This window comes from Elephantulus edwardii, unplaced genomic scaffold, assembly GCF_000299155.1.
Source record: "Elephantulus edwardii isolate Elephantulus edwardi_28Jun2011 unplaced genomic scaffold, EleEdw1.0 scaffold00086, whole genome shotgun sequence".
In the NCBI taxonomy this organism is placed as follows: Eukaryota; Metazoa; Chordata; class Mammalia; order Macroscelidea; family Macroscelididae; genus Elephantulus; species Elephantulus edwardii.
Genome location: NW_006399836.1, coordinates 10454434 through 10476049, shown reverse-complemented (window position 1 = coordinate 10476049; position 21616 = coordinate 10454434). Strand labels below are relative to the sequence as shown.

The window sequence follows — 21616 nt, the reverse complement described above, 5'->3', positions numbered from 1 at the left end:
CCGACCCCCACACAAGGTTCCCAGCCAGGGTGTAAAACGGAACCAGGGTTGCACCAGCCAAGAACGGAAGGAACCATGGCTGCTACATTTTCACTTGTTTTATTTAAAGCTGTCAGGATCTATTGGAAGTGCATAGGCAATTCCATCTTCTCTCATCTTCCAAGGAGAAGGCACCTCTTTGCCAGCTTCGCCTTGGTCACTGCCGCCCCATCCCTTCACACCAGCGAGTGGAAAACCTCCACCTTCTCGCGGTACAGGTGGAAGAACTGCTTGGCCAAACAGTGGAACGGGGCCTCGTAGTTTTCCATCTCCTTCTGCGGAGAGAAGTTTAACAAGTGGGCCGTGTTATTTCTGCCAGTAGCCAGGCAAGCCAGCTCTCCCCTGATGCTTCCCCGGCGTTGCACACAATTTGTCTTGTTCCAGTCAGCCACGCCACTGCTGGGTAGCGAGTGATTCCACCATCGAGCCAAGTGTACAAGAAGGAAACTGAAGCAGGGAGAGATCGAAGGGAACTAACTGAATTGTGTATATGGTGGAGCTGGGATCCGAACCTGGGTCTATTTTATTTGGGGCATATACTTCCACTGCTCTAGCTAAGTGAATTGTTGTTGTTGTTGTATAGCGTAGAGTCGTAACTGACCCATAGTTGACCCTCCAATAGGTTTTCAGGGGCAGTTAATCGCATGGGAGGAGACTGCCCATCCTTCTCCCGCAAAGCAGCTGGTGACCTCGAACCACGTGCCTTCGGGATTGCCACGCAGCTTCTTGCCACTAGGCCACCAGAGCTCCCAGCTAAGTGAGGAGAAGATGTTAAAAGGAGACTTTCTTGCTTAGTTTTCATTAAGGTTCCAAAGGCAAAGCAATATAAAAGATGGAAAAGGTCAGAGGAGAATGAACCCGCCAAAGGACCCAGCTATTCCACTGCTAGGGATATACCCTGTGGGGGACAGAACTGAGACACAAACGGAGATCTGGACACTGATGTACACAGCAGCGTTATTCACAATAGCAAGAACATGCAAACAGCCTAAATGTTTGTCCACAAACGACTGACTGAGAAATGGTACATCGACGCTATGGAACACTATGCAGAACTCAGGAGCAACAATTTCATAAAATACTATGTAAATGGGAGAAGCTACAGAGCATTATGCTGACTGAACTAACTCAGATGTATAAGGACAAACACCGCCTAAGACCATTAACTGTAAAACCAGAAGGACAACCAGTGAGATCTGCATGGACATCCAAAAAGGAAAGGGGAGAGGGCGGGGGTGCTAAGTTTGGGGAGGGGGAAATCATGGGGCCAGGGCTACAGAATTTGGTGGCTGGAGGGAGGAGGTGGAAAACCCCCCAAAACAATGTACATGAATGAAACACAGTGTAAGGAAATATGTAAATTAATAATAATAATAATAATAATAAAATGAACCCACCAGGGTTACTGGTCCAACAGAGACTGGAGGAAGCCCTTTACTTCTCCTTCAAGCCTGGAACAAAGATCTATGGCTCAACTCTGTTGTTCTGCGTGACTGAGTGTCTCCCTGGCATGGTTAAGGTTCACCTTCGAGGCCTGCCTACTGTTTGGCTGAAAGGGCAGCTTTTGTCCAGGGAAAAAGCTGAGAAGGCAGGAAAGGAGAAGACAGAAGGATGGATGGAAACAAGAATCGTAAGGGAGAGGAGGGAAGAGTGTTGTTACCCTGTGAGGACTATGACCAATGATGATTTTTATGACCAATGTCATAAAACCAAATGCACACGAATGGCCGAACAGAAAAATCAATGTACTCTATAAACGTTCACTCGGATCACAATACAAACGAAAAAGGAAAAAAGGTCAGGATGAGCCCACCTCCAGTGGAAGGAGGGAGAGAGAGGATAAAGGATGGAGGAGAGAGATCCAAGAGAACTCGGTGGAGAAAGAGGTCTACTGAGAATGTGGGGTGGGATCTTCCCAGGGAGGGCGCCTTTCCTTCACTTGGAACTCAGCGGGTTGGGGCTGGGGGTGGGGGTGGCCGGGGTCAGGCGACTGGGGGCTCGAGGGAGGCCTTGAGCTGGTATGGACTTGGTGAACAGCCAGATGAGGATGGTACCTCCCGTCTGTCCGCCCCACTGACAGGCCATGGTGGTTGCCCGGCTCATCTCTGGCCACCTTGAGCCCCTCCAGGAAGGCTCAGTACTCATCCACCAGGAAGGTGCTGGGTCTCCACAAACGTCAGCCAGGAACCAGACGCGGGGTGTGTGTGTGTGTGTGTGTGTGAGCGCTGAGGCCTCTTCAAAGAGGGATCACCTCTGTCACAGATGACACCCCTCAAGTCTACAGAGGCCAAAGCCGACTTTGGCAAGGCTACAGCATTCCTCATCCAGCATCCCTCCCCGCCCACCAGTGACCAGGTGAGGAAGCCTGGCCTCAGTTTACCGTGGGGCACAGGCTGTGGCAGGTGGGCCATGGAGGGAAGGCTCTTTGACTTCACACCAACCTTGGAATTTTGACAGTTATCCAGGACCTGGTATTTTAATAACTGAACTAATGAACAATCTTATGAGGAAAGATCTGTTCGATCATAAGAGAGGTCAGAAGAGTGTGGGAACTTGCCCGGGATCATTTCTAAGGGGATGGGGGGGAGGGGCGGTGTAAGGACAGGCTCTGGATGGGGGAGGGGGTGCGGAAGAGGCTCCGCTCTCAATCTACCTCCATTGTTCTCGCCTCCTCTGTGTGCATGTGTTTAAATTCTGTTTTAAGAAATACGTTGGCAGGAGAAAGGATGTGCTGCTTTCAAGACTGCAGCTCAGGCTTGGAATGTAAAAGAGGCTGTTTTGAAATGATCGGTGGCAGCTGCAAAACAGTGAGGCCTCGACAGGGGCTGGAGAAACGTTTCCAACAAAAAGGAAAGACCTTCCCAAATGAAGAGCGTGCCAGCAACCACCAAGTTCAGTGCCTGCATTACGCAGATGAGCCAACCAGGGAGGTGGCGCTTGACTACTAGCTCGGACCTCAGCGGTTCAAACCCCCCTAACATCACTTTGGTAGGCAGGCCTGGTGGCCCTCTGTAGAAAGGTCACAGCTTTGAGAAGCTAGCTCTGTACACACGGGGTCACCGAGTTGAGATTGACTTGTTGGCAACTACCTGAACACAGGCCATCTGGGGCCCAGAAGAAGTGGGCTGCTCGGATCACAATGCCCTAAGTTGCACCAACGTCCAATGTGATGTTGAAGTGTTGAGAGAAAAGAGAACGAGGCCTGAATCTCATGCACACACTGCTTTCTAATCAGATTCAAAAGTTCTTGAAAGCAAGATCTTGGGAGAATACAACATGAATAATAAGGACTTCACATGTGCCAACCTCAGCGTAGCCCACGGGTGCTCCTGAAACAGACACAGAAACAGAACTGTTCTAGATGCAGCCAGGGTTTCCAATCTCAGGGACTCTTTTCTGAAAGGGTGAATCATACCCTCACTTACATGCTTTGGAAAGTTCTAGAGTAGGTTTGCTTGGAGAGAGGTATCACAAGAGCAGCCTCAGACGAGTACTTGGCCAGGCCGAGAATTCTGTCCCTGAGGGTCTCAAGGTAGCCAGGCATGTGGGAGAACAGAGCTGCCTCCCTCCCCCATGTCCCGGGAGCATCCCTTCTAGAAGCCCAGGACTTGATGCCAGAAGACCTCAGTTCTAGCCACTCCAGAGCTGTGTAACCAGGGAAGGTGACTTAACCTCTCTGAGCCTGTCACCACCTGTGACACAGGGACACAGGGCTGTTAGGAGGCGGAAATCAACAGTAAATGCCAAACACCTGGGGCACAGGAGACACCTCACCAGCACTGGTCCCTCCTCTCATTTCCCTGTGTGGCCAGTGACACCTGCCTATGGCCTTGGCTTCAATTTTTTAGCTACACTGAACTTCTTCTAACTTCTTATACTGTTTTATTAATTTTAATTCTGTTTAAAGAACTGCTTTCCCCCCTGGTCTGAAATGTCCAATTGCTGATAGGCCAGATGGGCAGGGGACGGGCAGGCCCCTCCCTGAGGTCAGCAAGGTGACTGCACTGTGCTGAGCACGATGAGATGGGCTTGGTGTGGGGACTCAAGACAAGGGGATGAGCTTGGCGTGGGGACTTGACGAGGGGACGGGCTTGGTACGGGGACTCAGCGAGGGGACAGGCTTGGTGCAGGGACTCGATGAGGGGGGCACAGGGTTGGCACAGGGACTCGACGAGGGGATGGGCTTGGTGCTGGGACTCGACGAGGGGGGACAGGCTTGGTGCGGGGACTTGACTACTGGGGCATAGGCTTGGCACAGGGACTTGATGAGGGGATGGGCTTGGCGCAGGGACTCGACGAGGGGATGGGCTTGGCACAGGGACTTGGGGACTCGAGGGGATAGGGTTGGTGCGGGGACTTGACGAGAGGAGGACAGGCTTGGCACAGGGACTCTGACGAGGGGACAGGCTTGGTGGAGGGACTTGGGGACTTGATGAGGGGATGGGGCTTGGTGCTGAGACTCAACAAGGGGATGGGCTTGGTGCAGGGACTCCACGAGGGGATGGGCTTGGCTCAGGGACTCGATGAGGGGACGGGCTTGGCACAGGGACTTGATAAGGGGACAGGCTTGGTGCGGGGACTTGGCTGTGTCTCAAGCAGCACTAGGTTATATTTCCTTTTTAATTACAGCTTTCTTACCCGAGCTGCCAGTGGTGCTTCTGTTAGCATCAACTCAGGGGGGACTAGTTAACTTGCGCAGTTAATACCGAGTACTTAACTGCAGCCTTCTCAAGCATAATTTACACCTACTCTTCTCGACAGCGTCCCCACACCTGAATGCGGCAGATGTACAGAGAGCCCTGGTGGGCAGTGGCGATTGACAGGCCGGGCTGACTTTTAAACTTAAGAGTTCCAGGAAGATGGGCAGAACATACGGGATCTTGGGGTGAGGCGACAATTTCTCCAGGGTGAGTGCAGGAAGATGGAATACTGAAAAACTATTCGTCACAGCCGAGATCTTACTGCTGCGCTCAGAGGCTCTCTGTATAAAAGATGAACAACTTCCTACAGGTGAAAGCCCACTAATTTGGACTTCATTAGTTTAGCACTTGGGATAGTTGGGCCGGCAAGGGTAACATTTATCTTTGCACAACCTGTGAATATCAAGATGTAATCAGTAGTAATAGTGCAAAAAGATTATTTGGGGGTAGGAGAGAGAGGACATTTGTACCTAAAAGAAAGCTATAACTTGAATTGTTTCCTATGCCCTAGGCTTTTTCTATTCACTATCTAGCTGAGTGTTTTATATTACCCCCTTATTCAATTCTCATATTTACTACTCAGTTAGGGCTGTATTTTATAATCCCCATTTTACAGATGAGAAGCCTGGGGCACTGCTGGAGGTCACTTTAAAACACGATACTCCTCTGAGGACTCGCACTGATTTGGGGAGACAGAAGAAGTTCACATTCATACTGTTTTTAAATGCCGTGGAGTCAATTTTAACTCAGGGTGCCCACTGGGTCCTCAAAACTGTGGGCTTTCAGAAGCTGGTCACCAGGCATGTGGCCCACGGCACCTCTGGGTGAGCTCAAACCGCCAACCTTTTAGCTACCAGTTGAGTGCTTCACTGTTCCCATGTGGACAGGCAATTGATTGGCACTGTCAGAGCAGTCTGACAGATGCAATCACCGCAGAAGCCATTAGCGGAAGGAGGGTTAATGTTAATGGTCTCCAGGGTCCTAGTTAGCCCACTGACAAGGAAAGGCCTGGGAACCGGGTCTGGAGGCCACAAAGTCAAGGGCAAGGGCTGTGTCACTGCTCCTGAGCTGCAGGCCAGGCAGACTGTCCCGATTACCTGGGTGAGGGTGAGGCAGCTTGGACCTGAGCCTCGCTGATCCTACAGGAAACAAGACTGCACGCGTGTCCCGTCCAGAGCCCTGTCTCCCAGGGTGCACCTGACTTCATGGGGAGCCTGGGTCTCTGCCTGTACCCTGGCTTCAGGGAGATTCCCAAGGGGGCTCAAGGGGGCTCAGCAGCGCTGGGCAGCCAAATGTGGAAGCAGACGGGCCACCAGGCAGTGCAAACAGCTACGAACCAGCAGGTGGAGTCAACCCAGAGGCACCTTGGAAGAAATGTCTGGCAATCCATTTCAAAAACTCGGCCACTGTAAACCCCGTGTGCTCGGTTCCCGCACTGGAATTGACTTGACCAGTCGAGCAATTGGTTTTAACCCCCTAAAGAAACCGGCAACAAATCCTTCTGGTTCCTGCACTTAATGAAGGGGCCAGCTGACTCTGCTGGGGGGCTGTCCATGGCCTGGAATCCCCTGGGCAGCAGCAAGCAGGGGACAAGGAGCCAGGTGGGAATTAGAAAGCATGGGCTTTGGTCCTGACCTCGCCCTTCACCAGCCATGGGAGAGTCTCCCGACCACCTCAGCAGTGACTCAGGGACTGAGAATCCAGCTCCCATCCCCAGGACGGACTTGTCAGGGGGGCTCCATGGAGATCATGTTCAAGTACACCGTCAGATCTTAGCTCATGACAAGATCACAGGACACTCTGACAGAACACGGTTATACAGTTGCTTTTCCCACTGAGATACCTCTTACTGCAGCACAGGCTTTAATATAAGGTACAGAGTGGCTCATGCTAGACCGGGAAGCTATCTCAGGCTAAGAATGTAAACATGGCTCCAAATGAAGCGTTGTATATGGCTGGGAGAGCAACTCTCTGCCCACGAGGACGCGTGAATAGCCTCGTGTGCGTGAATAGCCGCTTCCAGCTGAGGCCCACTCCAGACTTGGCGCCCGTGCCTTCAGGGGGTACTTACCACTGAAGCTTCAAAACATTCCAGGCCTTGGCCCAGTGCCCACGCGCGGGCCTGTTCTGACTCCACCACCCGCCGGCCAGCCAGGTCTGTCTTATTCCCCACGAGCACACCTACTTGAAAGAAACACAGAGCAGGCTCAGGGTGCAGCGGGAGGGAACAGAGAACAGCCTCTAGAGTTTTAGGGGTTCGAAGCAGCACATGAGACAGGTAGGCCGGCCCGGGGACCCCTCTGGGCTTCCGAGAAGACAGGGGTCTGTGTTCCTGACCACAGATCATTCTTTTCTGGAGACTTCACAGGTCTACCTGGACACCCCCAAGTTGCAAGCTCAGTGGTAGCAATGGCCCCATTGCTGGGAGCATTTGCAGTAATTCCTAGCATGTGGTCTAAACTTTCAAACTGGCCCTTACTGCTGCTCTGAGCTCTTGGCTGTACCGACTACAGCGATTTCCCACCTGTCCCTGAAGATGGCTCGCCCTGGTCGATGACGAGAAGAATTTGTTGATCTCACAGATGGATGGAAAATAAACTGAAGCAAGGCATTCGGAGGGGAAGATAAGGCTTGAGTGTTTACATGACTCCACACACGTGAGAAGCTGGGGAGAGGTCAGTTTTCTGGCAGTAACTGGGGAGGGAAGGGCAGCCCCTGTCTCCTCGTTAGCTCAGATTCCCATGCACCCTGCAAGGTGTATGGTGTTGCTGTCATTTCAGTTAAGGAACTTTTAAATGTGGAGAATTAACTTAAAATTGTGGGCAATTAAATGAGCATGTGAAGCTGATGTTTCATGACCCGCTCTGTGTTTTGTCTAGACCAGCATGTTTCGGAAGTTCGACACGCTTCTAGAATGAGAGGATGTGACTCACTCCAGTCTGTACGGCTGCTAAGATGCTGGGCCAGTGCCCAGCCTGCTCTGGGCCCACATCACCTCACCAATGGCCTCTTGCAAAGGCAGAGGGAGGAAGGGCCAGCTGTGCACTGAACTTACCTGGGAGGGGGCTCCCGGGGGCCTGAGACCGCACCTTCTCCAGCCACTTGCTGCAGTTGTTGAAGGACTGTTCGTTGGTCACATCGTAAACGAGACACAAGACGTTGGGATTCTCCCACTGTGTGGAGGGACAGGAGGGCACAGTACTGGGGACCTGGCCTCTAGGTAGAGGGACAGCTTGCCCTTCCACAGGAAGCAGGATGTATGTTGGGGGAAAGGAAAAACTGGCAGTTCTAAAACAGAGGTGCTTGACTTGCATCAGAATGACTGATCCAAGACGGAGCCCACCTTCCCCTTAAACTAGACCAAACCTATTGCTGTCAATCCATCCCAAGCCCACTGAGACCTCACAGGGCAGGACAATGCAGCCTCCCAGGACCTCCAGGGCCGGACTCTTTACAGAAGCAGACTGCACCGCACCTCTTTCACCAGGTGCTGGTGGCTTTCAGCGGCTAACTGCTAGCCTGGCAGGTAAGAGCTCAACCACTGTACCACCCAGGCTCCTCCTGGGCTCCAGCTCTCCAGCTCCACTTTCCCTTACTTGCCCTGCGACTGCCAAGCCTTCAGACAGACTTAAGTACATAACAAAGGGTTTTCCCTGCAACTGTCAAATCCTTAGACCAGCTTAAGCACATAACAAAGGGAAGGGCTTTTCTCTGTGGTTCAACTAAAGATGCAGAAAGAAATGTTCCTCCGGATGGGTTTATCACAAGATCCTGATTGGAAATGCCCTCAGCAGCCTTCAGGAAACGGTTGAAGAGAACCACGGCCACCTTGTGAAGGAGCTCTTCAAAGTGTCAAGGAGCAAGGATGTCATCGTAAAGATTAAAGTGCGCCTGATGCAAGCCACGGTCTCACCGAGGGCTTCTGATATGACATTGTGCTCACGTCCATCATTTTTGTTAAGCGCCTGCCATGGTGCTTGCTGGCTGCTCCTGAGGCAGGCTAGGGCGAAAGAAGACACAGACTAAAGGAAACAAGGGAACCTGGTTAGCAGACGAGACCCCCAGGTGCAGTGGCAGCTTTGACCAAGTAAGAGAAGGTTAAGTTCAGCAATAGGTAACAGAACTGGTCCAACAGCAGGAGGTGTGCTGCCCCGGAACCTAGTGAGGGAATTTTAACTAACCTAGACCTTACTCCTCCTGTACCTAAATGACCTCTAGCACCTTTGCCCAATTAACCATAATCATAATGCATGTAAAAACGAGCCAATAGAAAAGAGACCCCCACCACCACCTGTAAGCCTCTGTAAAGAGAGAATGTTGTGCCTCCTGGAGCCTGAGCCTTGAGAGGCTGTGGTCCCTGTCAGCGCTCTCCGCAGACAATAAAGTCTTCCTGGTTTCACCAAATGAGCTGTAGCGCTGTTCCTTCGCCTGGAGTCGCTGGACAGGAGGTCAACTTCCTGTAACACTGTCTGATTTGCAGGCATGAGCAACGGTTCTTTCGTTACTCCGTCACGGGGAGCTGCTTCTTCAAGTCCCCAGTGTCCTGTGTGCCCCTGGGAGGTGGGTGGTCGGTGCAGGCTCCCCCCATAGCCAGGCTCTGCTCACTGGGCAGCTCCATCCTGCTCGATTAAAGTGGCTTTATTTCTGAGGGCAGTAGTAACTTGTTACGATCAGGAAAGTTGGTGGTTCAAACCCTCCCTGCACAGGTTGATCCATAGACTTGAACTGCTTCTGGAGAAGCTACAGTCAAGAAAACCTACGATGCCTCGGGCTGCCATGAGTCACAACCGGCTTGATTTCCTAGACGCCGCACCCCTCACCCCCACCCCGCCAGCCCCGGTAGAGAAGCTTCTCATGGTGAGAGGAAGACTTTTCAGCCTCGCAGTTGTGCAGGGATGGCTCTGGGGGGCTCCCCCTCCCCACCCCTCACAGTTAGGTTGACCCCAGCCTTGAGAACAGATCACTTCCCCAGAGTCACCAGGAGCCACCTTGCCCCACCCTCCCCACCTTGGTGAGATGACTCAGATATGCCCGAGACTGAGCCAGGGCAGGGACATCTGGGTCAGGGCTGGCCAGGGGCAGTGCGGGCCAGTGGGCAGCGCCCTTGCCTACTGCCCAGTACTTCCTCCCCTTTCTGCCAAGCTGGGCAACCCCTGGCACCAGGCCAGGCACACAGCAGCCACTTCATGAATGCAGCCGTGAAGGCCGGCCCTGTGGGAAATGACCGTCATTAGAGCTACTTCTCTGAATGAGAAAACAAGAGCAAAGGGCACAAATCATATCCATTAGAATGGAGCCACCCTTGGACGAGGGGCCCTGGTGGCACAGCTGGTTTAAGCACTGGCCTGCTAATCCGAAGGTCTGTGGTTCGCATCCAACAGCTGCTCCTGGCGAGAGCTGGGGCAGCCTGTCCCCATGAAGACTTATAGCCCTGGGAACCTCACGAGGAGGTTGCACTCAGCCCGGGGTGGGGGTTGGGGGGGTCACTATGAGTTGGAACTGATACCATGCGGTGGGTGGAGCTTCTGCAGGGGCAGGAGAGGGTTCTGGAGAACGCTCACGAGCTTTATGGTCAGGGTAGCCTAACTGTTCCCCAGGAAGGGACAGCACACTGGATCCTGAGAGTTGGGGGGTTAAGGCAAAGCCAAGTGCAGGGAGAGTGTGACCGCGGAACTGATGGGCCTGGAGACCCCTCCCTTTGGGCAGTGCATGGGCATTTCCTGGGGCCCTGATGCCCCTGCCCTAAGGGGTGGAGAGGTAAGAGAGCCTCATTATTGTGCCCTTCAGAACCTCACGGCAGCCCTGGGGGACACAGACAGGCACTGGACAGCAAGACTAGAGGTTCCAGAGGTAGCTCGGAAGAAAGGCCTGGTGCCCTGCTCCCCAAAGTCAGCCACTGCAAAGTCCAGGAAGCACAGTTCACTCTGACAGACGCAGAGTCGTCCAGAGTCGGAACGGAGGGGCCAGCACCAGGAGGAGGGGGAGGGGACATACACTGCCGCCTAGGGTACCGAGCCCCAGAACTGGAGAGGTGCAAGAGCTGAGCCTCACAGCTGCTGGCACATTTGGGGCCTGGCCGTTTCAGAGCTAGGGGGCATCATGTGCACAGCCACACACCCTGGTGGCCCCCTCTCCCTTGCCAAGTGGCCACCATGCCTTGGGCTGGAGGAGGGGAGATGTCCCTGAGACAATTCTGTCCTGCCCGCGTCTCTCCACTATGAGCGGGCACGGCAGTTCTTTCTGGTGGAAGATGGGAGTGAGGGGGTTGGTTAAGGAAACGATGGCGGGCTACTTGCCAGTTTGTCCAGCATTTCAGAAAACAGCTCCTTGCCGGCAGAATCAAAAATGAAGAGTTCCTGGAATCAGAGGGGCACGTCAGGAGCTGGAAAACTTAGAAACGGGCAGAGGTGAGGGGTGCACAACGTGACAAACATAACTAATGTGCCGGGATTATCTGTGACAAGACACTGAAATGGCAAGTGTGCTTTATTATTATTATTATTATTATTATTATTACTACTACTACTATTATATTATTAGCCACCAATAAGACAGATAAAAAAATAATGCCGCCGTGAGCATGTTGCGAGGGGGAGGCTAGTCTTTGCAGAGGGACCTCATGTTTGGAAAGGGGGAGAGATGGCGGAATGGAGACCCTCAACCAGGTGGTCTAACGCAGTGACTGCAGCAATGGGCTGGAGTGTGGCAGAGGCTGTGAGGACGGCCCAGGACGGGACAGGGCTCAGGTCTGTTCGTGAGGTGGCTGTGAGCTGTACTTGACTCGACACATCTCGCAACAACAACTACCAATATAATTAATCAATGGTAATCAAAACTCTGAAAAAAGAAAAGGAAGCACGCCCCAACAAAGTCTACCAGGGGGGAAGTTACTGTGCCCACGTGGCTGTCACCGCGGAAACACTGCAGACGGCCACGCGCCGTGGACACGCGCACGTGTACACATTTTCACGCCACTTGCGCGCCGTTCCTCTCCCCAGGCACGAGGCAGGCGGGGAGGGGGTGAGCTCTGGTCACCTCTCCTGACCCCACACAGAATCGCCAGGGCCAGGCTGCCTGCCCACCTGGCACAACAGCATGCTTAGCAGGCTGACCAGCGCTCTGCTTTCCAAAAGGTCATTTTGCACTTTGTTAACCAAATTGATTTTCAGATCTTAAAACCATTCTTCTTAAGGAGGTCAGCGAGCAGGCCCTGGAAGGCAGTTAAAGCAGGGCGGTCTGTCACCGTTCCAGGACGGCCTGACAGCAGGCCCCGGGGGACCCTGCATGCCCTGTCCATGCCATGCCAGCCCACGTGGAGGCCTGTCCGTGTTTCTGACCCTCAGAGCCCCCTGGTGTGCACCGTCTGGTGGTCTGCCAGGCACCTGGGCCATCTGTGTCCCCTGTGCACCCCCATTCTCCACCCTGGACCCCTTTAAGAAGCAGGGGCAGCTGGGAGTCCTCCCTCCACACGGAAATATGCATTTTACAAATCAATTTCCAGAGCTGTTGCATCCTCCTGCAGGAACCTGGCTAAGCCAGTGGCACCAGACACTAGATTCCGGGATGGGGATCCTCTTCTGGTCTGCCCTCCTGTTCCCCCGAACACCCAGCCTCTCCCTAGAACACGCCCTGAATTCACTGATTCCGTTTTCAAAGCTTGGATGTGTCTCCACTCCCCTGTCACAGGGAGGGTGATGGGGACCCCGGGACTTGGCACAGCATGGCCCTCCCACTCCCACACGTGACACGCACCACTTACCACACTGTCACTCGTGTCGGGAACTGGCACCGTCTTCACCACCAAATCCACCCCTGTCGTCTGCAGAGGACATGGCCATCAGAGGGGCCCTACAAGCACCCCAGGTCTTGAGGTCCCCACCCAAGTGTTGGTCTTCCACATTCACTCCTGCGGGGGAGCACTTCAGACTGTGGGGTCTGTGGGGAGCACCATGGCCTCTGTTTCCACCCCTACCCATGGGGCAGTTTACACACAGGGTGACCCAACATCAGGTACCCTGTTTCGGTGTGTCCCACCCAACACCCTTTAAGCCCCCTGTGTAGCCTGTGTGAGGATGACTTCCACTTAGCAGTTCGGGCAGCCTCCAGCTTCTCTCTCTCTCCCCAGAGTCCCAGGGGGTCCCCAGAACCCTTCCCTATTATCCGCAGCTGGGCCTCCCCACCACCTCGAGCTCACCAGGGTGTAGTTCTTCTGGAAATGGGCACCGTCGCTGCGGAAGATCTGTGCCAGGGCTGTCTTGCCCACTGCTGGGTCTCCTGTAAGGTTGAAGGAGAAAAGACTGCCTGGAGACTCCCCCCACCCCACCCCTGTCCCAGATCACCAGTCTAGAGACCAGTCTTAGTGATGTGTTTTCAGAGGGAATGGACTGGCTTCCCCAAGAACGGGCCATGAAACAGGACAACGGGCCTGCGAAGCTCATTACACAGCCGGATGGGTTTCTCCAAGGCCAGTCCTGAGGGCAGGAGGCGACCAGAGCTCAGCCTTGTTTGGGTACAATCCTTCTCCCTCGTAGTGACTCTCGCTCCATCAGCCGACTCCTCACACACTCCTGCTTCTCTCCCAGCCCCGTGGGCATTGGCACACCCCTGGCACACTGTGACCCTCTGCCTGGCACTGTGGCACCAGCTCTTCACCTCCTCACCCTGTCTTACAGTTGGCACAGACACTCCGCTTCCCTCACCTTCTCGGTTGTCTGTCACTATTCAAGTTCCCGCTTCCATTTTTCCCACCTATCATTTCCCCCTGAAAACCATGATCTGACTGCTCCAGCATCTCCTATGATACTAACTCCTGAAGGGCTGAGCGGTCCAGGCAGGCCGTCTGTGGCCACAGAAGGGAACCTTCCCACCACCTCGCCGCCGTCTCTTCCTGCCCGGCCTCCCTGAGTCAGCATCGTGAACTAACACAGCAGAAAAAGAGGGTCGGAGAAGCCGGGTGATCAGCTGAGGTTCCCCAGTGCCCTGCTTGCTCCACTGGCCCTGTCCTTTCCCAGGGCCCGGTGGTCACTCTGATTCACTCCCATTCCTGCAGCCTCCTGACATCTGGGGCCACCACAGCCATCTGTGACCAGGAAGGGCCTGAGTGTTCCACACCAAGCAGGGCTCTCCTTCTGGGTACCGTGAGGACACCCACCGTCCTGGCTCCTATTCTGCTTCTGCATCCAGTTGGCGATAACTCTTTCCGCACACGAAGCCCCCACAGCTGGCTGATCACGTCAATCTCAGCTCCAGTAATCACTCAGAGTCGCCCACACTTAAGGCCAAACCTCTGCTGTCGGCAGCCACCTCTGGCGTCGGTGGCCGGGAGCGCGTCCAGCTCTGGGAAGAAGGGTGCTGCAGCCGGTGAGCGTGTTTACAGAACAAGATGACAGGTGTAAATTCAAACAGCATCACTGAGAACTCGGCATCAGAGGAGCAGCCAGGAGAGAAAGACAGAGTGAGTGGACCAGCCTGGGAGCGAAGCCCTGGGCTGTCGGCAGAGAGAGGCCCCGCCTGGATGACGCAAAGGGGTCACCTGTCGCCTCGTAATTCCCAGTCCAAGGGTCTCTTCTCTGTTCCTTCCCATTTCCCTGACTCCGAAGGCCCAGTCAGCCCTGTGGTGTCATGTGCCTTCAGTCTCCTGGCTCTGTGCGGATCTGGCTTTTTACCCATCGCTTAGAGAGTTGGCTTAGATCAGCTGGCCCAGTAGACAGAAAGTGATGCTACCAAGCCAAAGGTGGGTGACTTTAATCAGTGGCCCTCAGGCCTATTTTCCATTGTTTTTGTTCAAACACTCTTCTAGGTGGTATAGCCCTCGTGTGTCCATTTGTCGTACAGAGGTAACTCGTGGTAGCTGTGAAACTGAACACTGACGGCAGACAGTGTTTGGTGGAGCTCCCTGATTAAAACAATCTTGGAAGCAGGAGTGGCATCTACTTCCATAATAGCTTGCCTCCAGGAACCCTATGAACCTGCAGAAAAGATCAAAGTCACACAAGTGTTGAGAACTCCCATTCACAGGGTCGCTAGGAGTCACCTACAACTCAATGGCACTTAACAACAACAACAACAACATCAACAACGAGGGTACCCTGTGCTCCTCCACCTCCCGAAGGTGGGCATAGCGGAGGGTGCATGCCTGTTGTGGCTAAAGGCCACCACATCCTAACAGCGCCTCCCCACTGTGACCCCAAGTGACAGTGCATACCTGCTCCCATCGATTTTCAAGGCTGAGCAGAGCCTCTGTGGCGTAGCACACTACCTACCTGTCAGGGGACGGACCAGAAGCTCAATGGTTCAAACCCGCCCACCAGTCACTCAACAGAGGCAAGGAGGGGCAGTGTGCGTCTGCTAAGATTTACAGCCTGAGAGGCAGTGGGCAGTTCTGCGCTGTCCTCCAAGGCAGCTAGGAGCCAGCATGGACTCAAAGCTTGTGAGATACCTTCACAGGAGCGACTGCCAGGCTGTTCCCCTGCAGAGCCTCTGGTGGGCTCAATGCAGACTTTTCAGTGGGCAGTGGAGTGCTTCAACACTGCGTCACCAGGGCTCCTTGTTACCACTCTATTCATCCAGGGGCAGATGGAAGGTGGAGTCCAGGTTACCTGTGCTGATGTATTCATTGGTGGTGAATTGTTTTACACAAGCCTCACCACATCAAAGGCTCAGAACTGTGTTCTTTTGCCAGGCTAGTTTTGAGGACCCTGGTGGTGCAAATGGTTAAATGCTAGCGGAAAGGTTGGGGGTTCAAACTCATCCAGGTGCTCAGAAGGAGAAAGATTTGGTGACCGGCTTCCACAAAAATTACGAGGATACCGCGTGGGGCATTTCCACCTGTCCCATGTGTTGCTGGAAGCAGGAACCAACTTGATGCCATCTATCAAGAGCGGCTTTATCCTGCCCCTCAAAGGTCCCAGCCCTGGGCAGGCAGTGTCCCCTTTTCACAGTCTGTGCCGCAGCCCCACAGGGTCTGTGCTCTGACCTTCCAGGTTCTGATAACGCCGCCCCTGCCTCAGAGACGCCTCAGCTCAGGGCTGACGCTCCTTTCTGCTGTGACGAAGTGAGCTGTCTTCCTTGTCCCGTTGGCCCTCCAATGCCTGTTTCACTAATACCTTCTATTTAATAGGTGCCTTTGAATTGTGGCGTCACTGTAAAAAGAACACACAAATCTGTCTTGGAGGAAGTGTCACCAGGGTTCCCTTCAGAGGCAAGGAGGGTCAGACTCTGTCTCTCCTACTGTGGGCATGTTTTTGGGAAGTACGCTGGGAAATGTGGAGGGACAGGGCCAGAGAGGAAGACCTCGACAAGAAGAACTGGCACAGAGAGTTCAACAGTGACCCCGGACAGGCGTCCACAGAGCACGGAGATGCACGGCCAACTTGATGGCCCAGCTTCAGTTCTCTCTCTGGAGATCCCTAATGCAGCTTCCCTGGACTGGTCCCTGGCTCATGCAGTACTCGCGTCCCCAGAGTGGTCTCCGAAATGCAGATCCTCAAAGATTTTGGTCACACTTTGCCCTGAATACAGGGCTGGGCTCCCTGGTGGTGGGGAATGGACCCTTGTGGCCTGTGGTGGCATCAGGGGCCAGGCCGCACAGCAGCTGGGCACACCCCTCCTCAGAACTGAGGGCCCTGGCTCTGTGAGCAACTTTCCTGGCTAAGCTCGGACCACTCCAACTTCCATCTACCACTTCCGGGTCATCTGTTTCCTTCTTTTCTGTCTTCCAACATCTGTTTAGCCAATTCCACATCCTAGGCTTTCTCTGTCGAAATGCCTTTGCCTTGACTGAGAGGACTTTCCTCTACACCATCTGCAGGGTGGGCTTCCACAAAATCCATCAACAATCCCTTCCACCCCACCCCTCACAATCCACCCCACCCCTCACCTGACCCACCTTCCAACCTCCTCTCTAACCACTCCTTTGTCAAACTCAGGGTGATTAGTCCCTAAAGACTGAAGCCACTTCCTCCCAAGTCCACCTCCTGAGCATTCACTGCCGGGCAAAGCACAAGCAGTACCTGTCCTGCGTGGCTCTGAAGGCCATCCGTCTGTCTATCTTTACTGCATGGCTACTGCAGCTCAAAGCAGGTAGTGCTGCCATTTGAGGTCAACAACAGTGAAGAATAGTATAGTGTTTAACTGTTATGTACTGTCAAGTCAGAAATGACTATAGCTGACTCTTCAGTGAACTGTGTCGAGATTAGACTGGCTCAGGACAGGGCAGGGTTCAGAGCTGCTGTACATAGGGTCGCTATGGGTCACAGGTGACTCGACGGCACATAACAACAATTGCATGGAAAGAGAATGCCCATCTTTCTCCCAGGGAGCAGCTGATGGATTCAAAGGGGGTACCTTGTGTTGGTAGCGTAACTCCTCACCTTTAACTTACTAGAGTTCCCTAAAAAGCATTATTACTCCTGCGTATTCCATCATATTACAGCACAGCCTCGGGTGCCAGACTCTAACCCCACTACTTACGAGCTGTGTGACTTCTATTACTTAATCTCTATATGTCTCAGTTGCCACATCTATAAAATGGGAGTAATAAAAGTACAGATCTCCTAGAACTGCTATAATGATTTAATGAGTGACATTTGTATCCCACAGCTATTCTCCAGGTTACCGAGGAGTAATAATGTCAGGGTGGGGACCAAGGTGGGTCTGATGCAGGCTGAGAGCTGGACAATGAAGAAGGATGACAGAAGATTTGACACCTCTGAGCTGCGGTGTTGGAGAAGAGCACTGGACATCCCATGGACGGCCGAGAGAACGAACAGATATGTCTTGGAGAGGGGACAGCCGGAGTGCTCTTTGGAGGCAAGAATGATGAGGCTTCACCTCACACACTTTGGACATGTTGCTAGGAGGGCTATTACTTGGAGAAGGACATGATGCTGGGAAGGGTGGAGGGTCAGTGAAGGAGAGGAAGACCCTCAACCAGGTAGATTGACATGGTGACTGATGCAGTGGGCTCTTGTGTGTCAGGAAGTGTGAGGATGGTGCAGGATAGAGCAGGGTTCAGTTATTTTGTTCACAGGGTCACTAGGAGTCGTACGTACTTGACTCAATGGCATCTAACAACAACAATATCGTTATATAAGCAGACTGCTAAATCCTTCTCCTATGGAATGGCTGGTAGGTTTGAACCACTAAACTTCCAGTCAGCAGCTGAACATGCAACCACTACACCTGGCACATAGTAAGTCACACTCAGCTGTTTATTAAGCAGATTAAATATAGGCAAATATAATTGTCCTTAAACAACATGCCTGAGAAACTCTATGAACTTTGATGAATGTCGATAGTTACAGGGTTGCTACGAGTTGTGCTCGACTCAGAGGCAATCAACAATAACAACAATCTTTAGCTGAACAATTACCATTTGTACTTTGAGGGGCTCATCTGCATCTGATACATGGATCATTGAAACTTATAATGTGCATCTGTTTTAATTTTTTAATAATGTGCATCTTCTCTCTTTGGCCTGGGGCCTTCATTCCTGCACTCTGCTGCACCTTGCCTGAGAGGCCCTCACTGGATGTCTGCGATGGAAGCAAAGGTTAGTGCTCGGTCCCTCAGTTATGCGCTTTGTGAGAGAAACACTTGGCAGACTGCCCCCATCGAAACAGCCAGCCGGTAAAGGGTGAGAGGACGATGACAGTCAGCGAGGGAGGTGTGTAGTGGGGACAGAGAGGAGAACATGGATTTGAACTTGGGAGACAGAGACAGCGGGGCAAGTTCTCTGGGGCGAGGTCTTTTGGTCCCTGGAAATGACAAGAGGACATGTCCCTGAGGACACAGAAGCTCAGGCCTCACCCACTCCGGCAGCAGCTGCAATGAGATGAAACAGACACCAGGGGGAGTGGATGTGAAAGAGGGCCCGGGACAGGGCAGGAAAACAGAGGTTAAGAGCCCAAACCAGCAAGCCAAACCCTCTACTGTTCAGACAAGACAGACCAAGAGCAACACTTCAGCAGAGGGATTTGATACCAGCCTTTCTGCTAGAGTCTGACACTTTACTCACGATGCCACCAGCGTCCTGGAAATCAGATCAGCTGGGTCTACAGCCCAGCTCTGCCGCTTTCAGCTGTGTGACCCCGGGTCTTAACCTTCCTGGCTGCTTCTCCAAACCACAGTGAGGCCGCCTGAGTTCAGGTTTTAGACGTTCAGTAAGTTTGCCATGCGGCTGTTTTGTTGGTGGGTGGCAGTGAACTATGATTCATATAATGTAATTATGGGCTGTCGACTCACAGCTGACCCTCGAGTGGGTTTTCAGAGGCAGTAAATCTCACGGGAGGAGAATGCCCATCTTTCTACCATGAAGCAGCTGGTGAATTAGAAATGCATACTCTTGGGGCTGGCAGTGCCAACTCCTAACCACATGTCACCAGAGCTGCCTATTTAGGGTCACCAAATGAGCTCTCATGGCCCAGTGGTAAGAGGCTGTGCTGCAATCCCAAAGGCACACAGTTTGAATCCATCGTCTGCTCTGTGGGAGAAGAAGGGGCAATCTCCTCTCATTTGATTAACTGCCTCTGAAAACTCACTAGAGGATTAACTACATGTTGGTTCCAACAACACACCACCACCAACACAACATGATTCATGCTGTTATGTGTTATCGAGTCACCTGTGACTCATAGTGACACAATGTACAATAGCCCTAAACCCTGTTCTATCCTGTGACAATCTTATTGTCTCTGACATACCGATCCCCATTACCCTAGTTACTGAATCAATCCACCTCATAGAGGGTCTTCCTCTTTTGCGCTGTTCCTCCACCCTCCCAAGCATGATGTCTCTCTCCAAGAGACTGGTCCTGCCTTGCACCATGTCCAAAGTATGTCAGACGAAGCCTCAGAGTCCTTGTCTTCAAGGAGAAGACTGGTCTCATCCTCTCAAGGATGAACCTGTTTGTTCTCTTACCAGGCTATGGTAAGAGAACTCAATACTCTTTTCCAGCACAGCTCAAAGGCATCAATTCTCCTTCTATCATCCTTAGTAACTGTCCACCTTTCTGATGCATAGCAAAGACTATGGCCTGGATGAATCTTCCTCCAATCCTGATGCCACACTTCTCCTCATACAGCCTAGCCTCCCAGACAGTCTGTTCTGCAAGTAGGTTAAAAAAGTATGGAGATAGGACACATCCCTGGCATACACCCTTCCCAATTTTGAACCATGCAATATTTTCTTGCTTTGTTCTGGCAACTGCCTCCTGGTCCAAGTATAGTTTCACATTAGCACTTCTCAGGGCCAGCCACAGTTTGCTGTGATCCACACAGTCAAATGCCTTTGCAGGATTGGAGGAAGATTCATCAATAATCTGTCTTACGCAGATGACACAACCTTGCTTGCTGAAATTGAGGAGGACTTGAAGCGCTTGCTGCAGAAGGTCAAGGACTGCAGCCTTCAATATGGATTGAGGCTCAATATCAAGAAAATAAAGATTCTCACCACTGGGCCAATTGGCAGCATCAGGATAGATGGTGAAGAGATTGAGATTGTTCACAGCTTTAGTTTGCTTGGCTCCATAGTAAACACTCTTGGCACTAGCAGCCAGAAAATTAAAAGACGTATTGTGATGGGAAAATCGGCTGTTAGGGACCTCGCCAAAGTACTGAAGAGCAATGGTGTCACTCTGGAGACCAAAGTGCACCTCATACAGGCCATGGTCTTTGCAGTCACTTGTTATGTGTCGAAGAGCTGGACAATAACTAGGGAGGGTAGAAGGAGAATTAGAAACAGAGGAAAGGTGGGGAGTCAGGGAGATCTGGGAGCTGAAATCTTGACTCTGACCTTCACTGGTGGTGACCTTGAACAACAGACTTCACTGTTCGGTGCAGCTGCCCCAAGATGCTACAGTGACAGGGTTAAGAGACACAGACACATCTGGGGTGCAGCAGAATCCAGTCTACGCCCACATTCTATGACTTTAAGTCTACAATTCAGGCAGATGTTTTCCAACAGGAGCACAACGATAAAAGATGGGCTACTCCAAATGTGAACGCCACGTAGCCATTCAGTCTACACATACTTAACTGAGCACCTATTACGTCCCAGCATTGTTCTGGGGCTTGGGATGTATTGGTCGACAAAACAGAAACAGTTGACTTTCAGGGACTCATTTCTGTCCTGAGAGTGGGCAGTCCAGTATCATTAAGAAAACACGCGTAAATTTTTACCAAACTGTGGTCAATTTTCCACTTCTCCTAACCTGCTAGTATAGAGAGGGCAGGTGGCTTAGTGGTAAGGAACTGCGCTCCCGATACAAAGGTATGGTGTTTGAATCTACCAGTCTCTCCTAGGTAGAAGGATGGGCAATCTCCTCCTGTGCAAGTTACTGCCTCTGAAAACCAGCTAGAGGGTCAGCTATGAATTGGTTCTGACTGGATGGCACTCAACAACAACCCAACAACCTGCTGTTGTACTGTGTTGGGCTGTTAACCCAAATGGTGGAAGTTTGAATCCTCCAGCTACTCTGCAGTAGAAAGAGAGGCAATCTCCTCCTGTAAAGATTCACCGTCTCAGAACCCAGTGGAGAGTAGGCTATGAATCAGTTCCAGCTGAAAGACAATCAATGAGTGAGGCTTTTTAAAAATTATTATTAAAGGTGAGGAAAAATGGAGTTGCTTTCAGAGTCAAAAAAGAAATTTCTAGGTCCATCTTGAAGTACAACATTGTGAGTGATAGGATTATATCTATACGCTTACAAGGAAGTCCAGTGAACACTGCTATCATCCAGATATACGCACCAACAACCAGAGCCAAAGAAGAAGAAATAGATGATTTCTACCAACTCTTACAGGCAGAGATAGATCGAACATGCAATCAAGATGCATTGATAATAATGGGTGACTGGAATGCAAAAGTTGGGAACAGGG

General features: G+C 52.2%; 1 protein-coding gene across 1 annotated transcript in view; it reads right to left on the bottom strand.

Annotated features, from left to right (window-relative positions):
* Positions 1-202: 202 nt before the first annotated feature.
* The window catches only part of IFT27 (intraflagellar transport 27 homolog (Chlamydomonas)), a 25851-nt gene continuing 4437 nt past the window's right edge, over positions 203-21616 (bottom strand). Inside the window, exons 2-7 of the mRNA XM_006890156.1 lie at positions 12934-13013; positions 12499-12558; positions 11036-11095; positions 7795-7912; positions 6811-6920; positions 203-314 (exon numbers count right to left, since the gene is read on the bottom strand). Coding sequence (XP_006890218.1) covers positions 216-314; positions 6811-6920; positions 7795-7912; positions 11036-11095; positions 12499-12558; positions 12934-13013 — 527 coding nt within the window. The 3' untranslated portion in view covers positions 203-215. The remainder of the gene's footprint in view (positions 315-6810; positions 6921-7794; positions 7913-11035; positions 11096-12498; positions 12559-12933; positions 13014-21616) is intronic.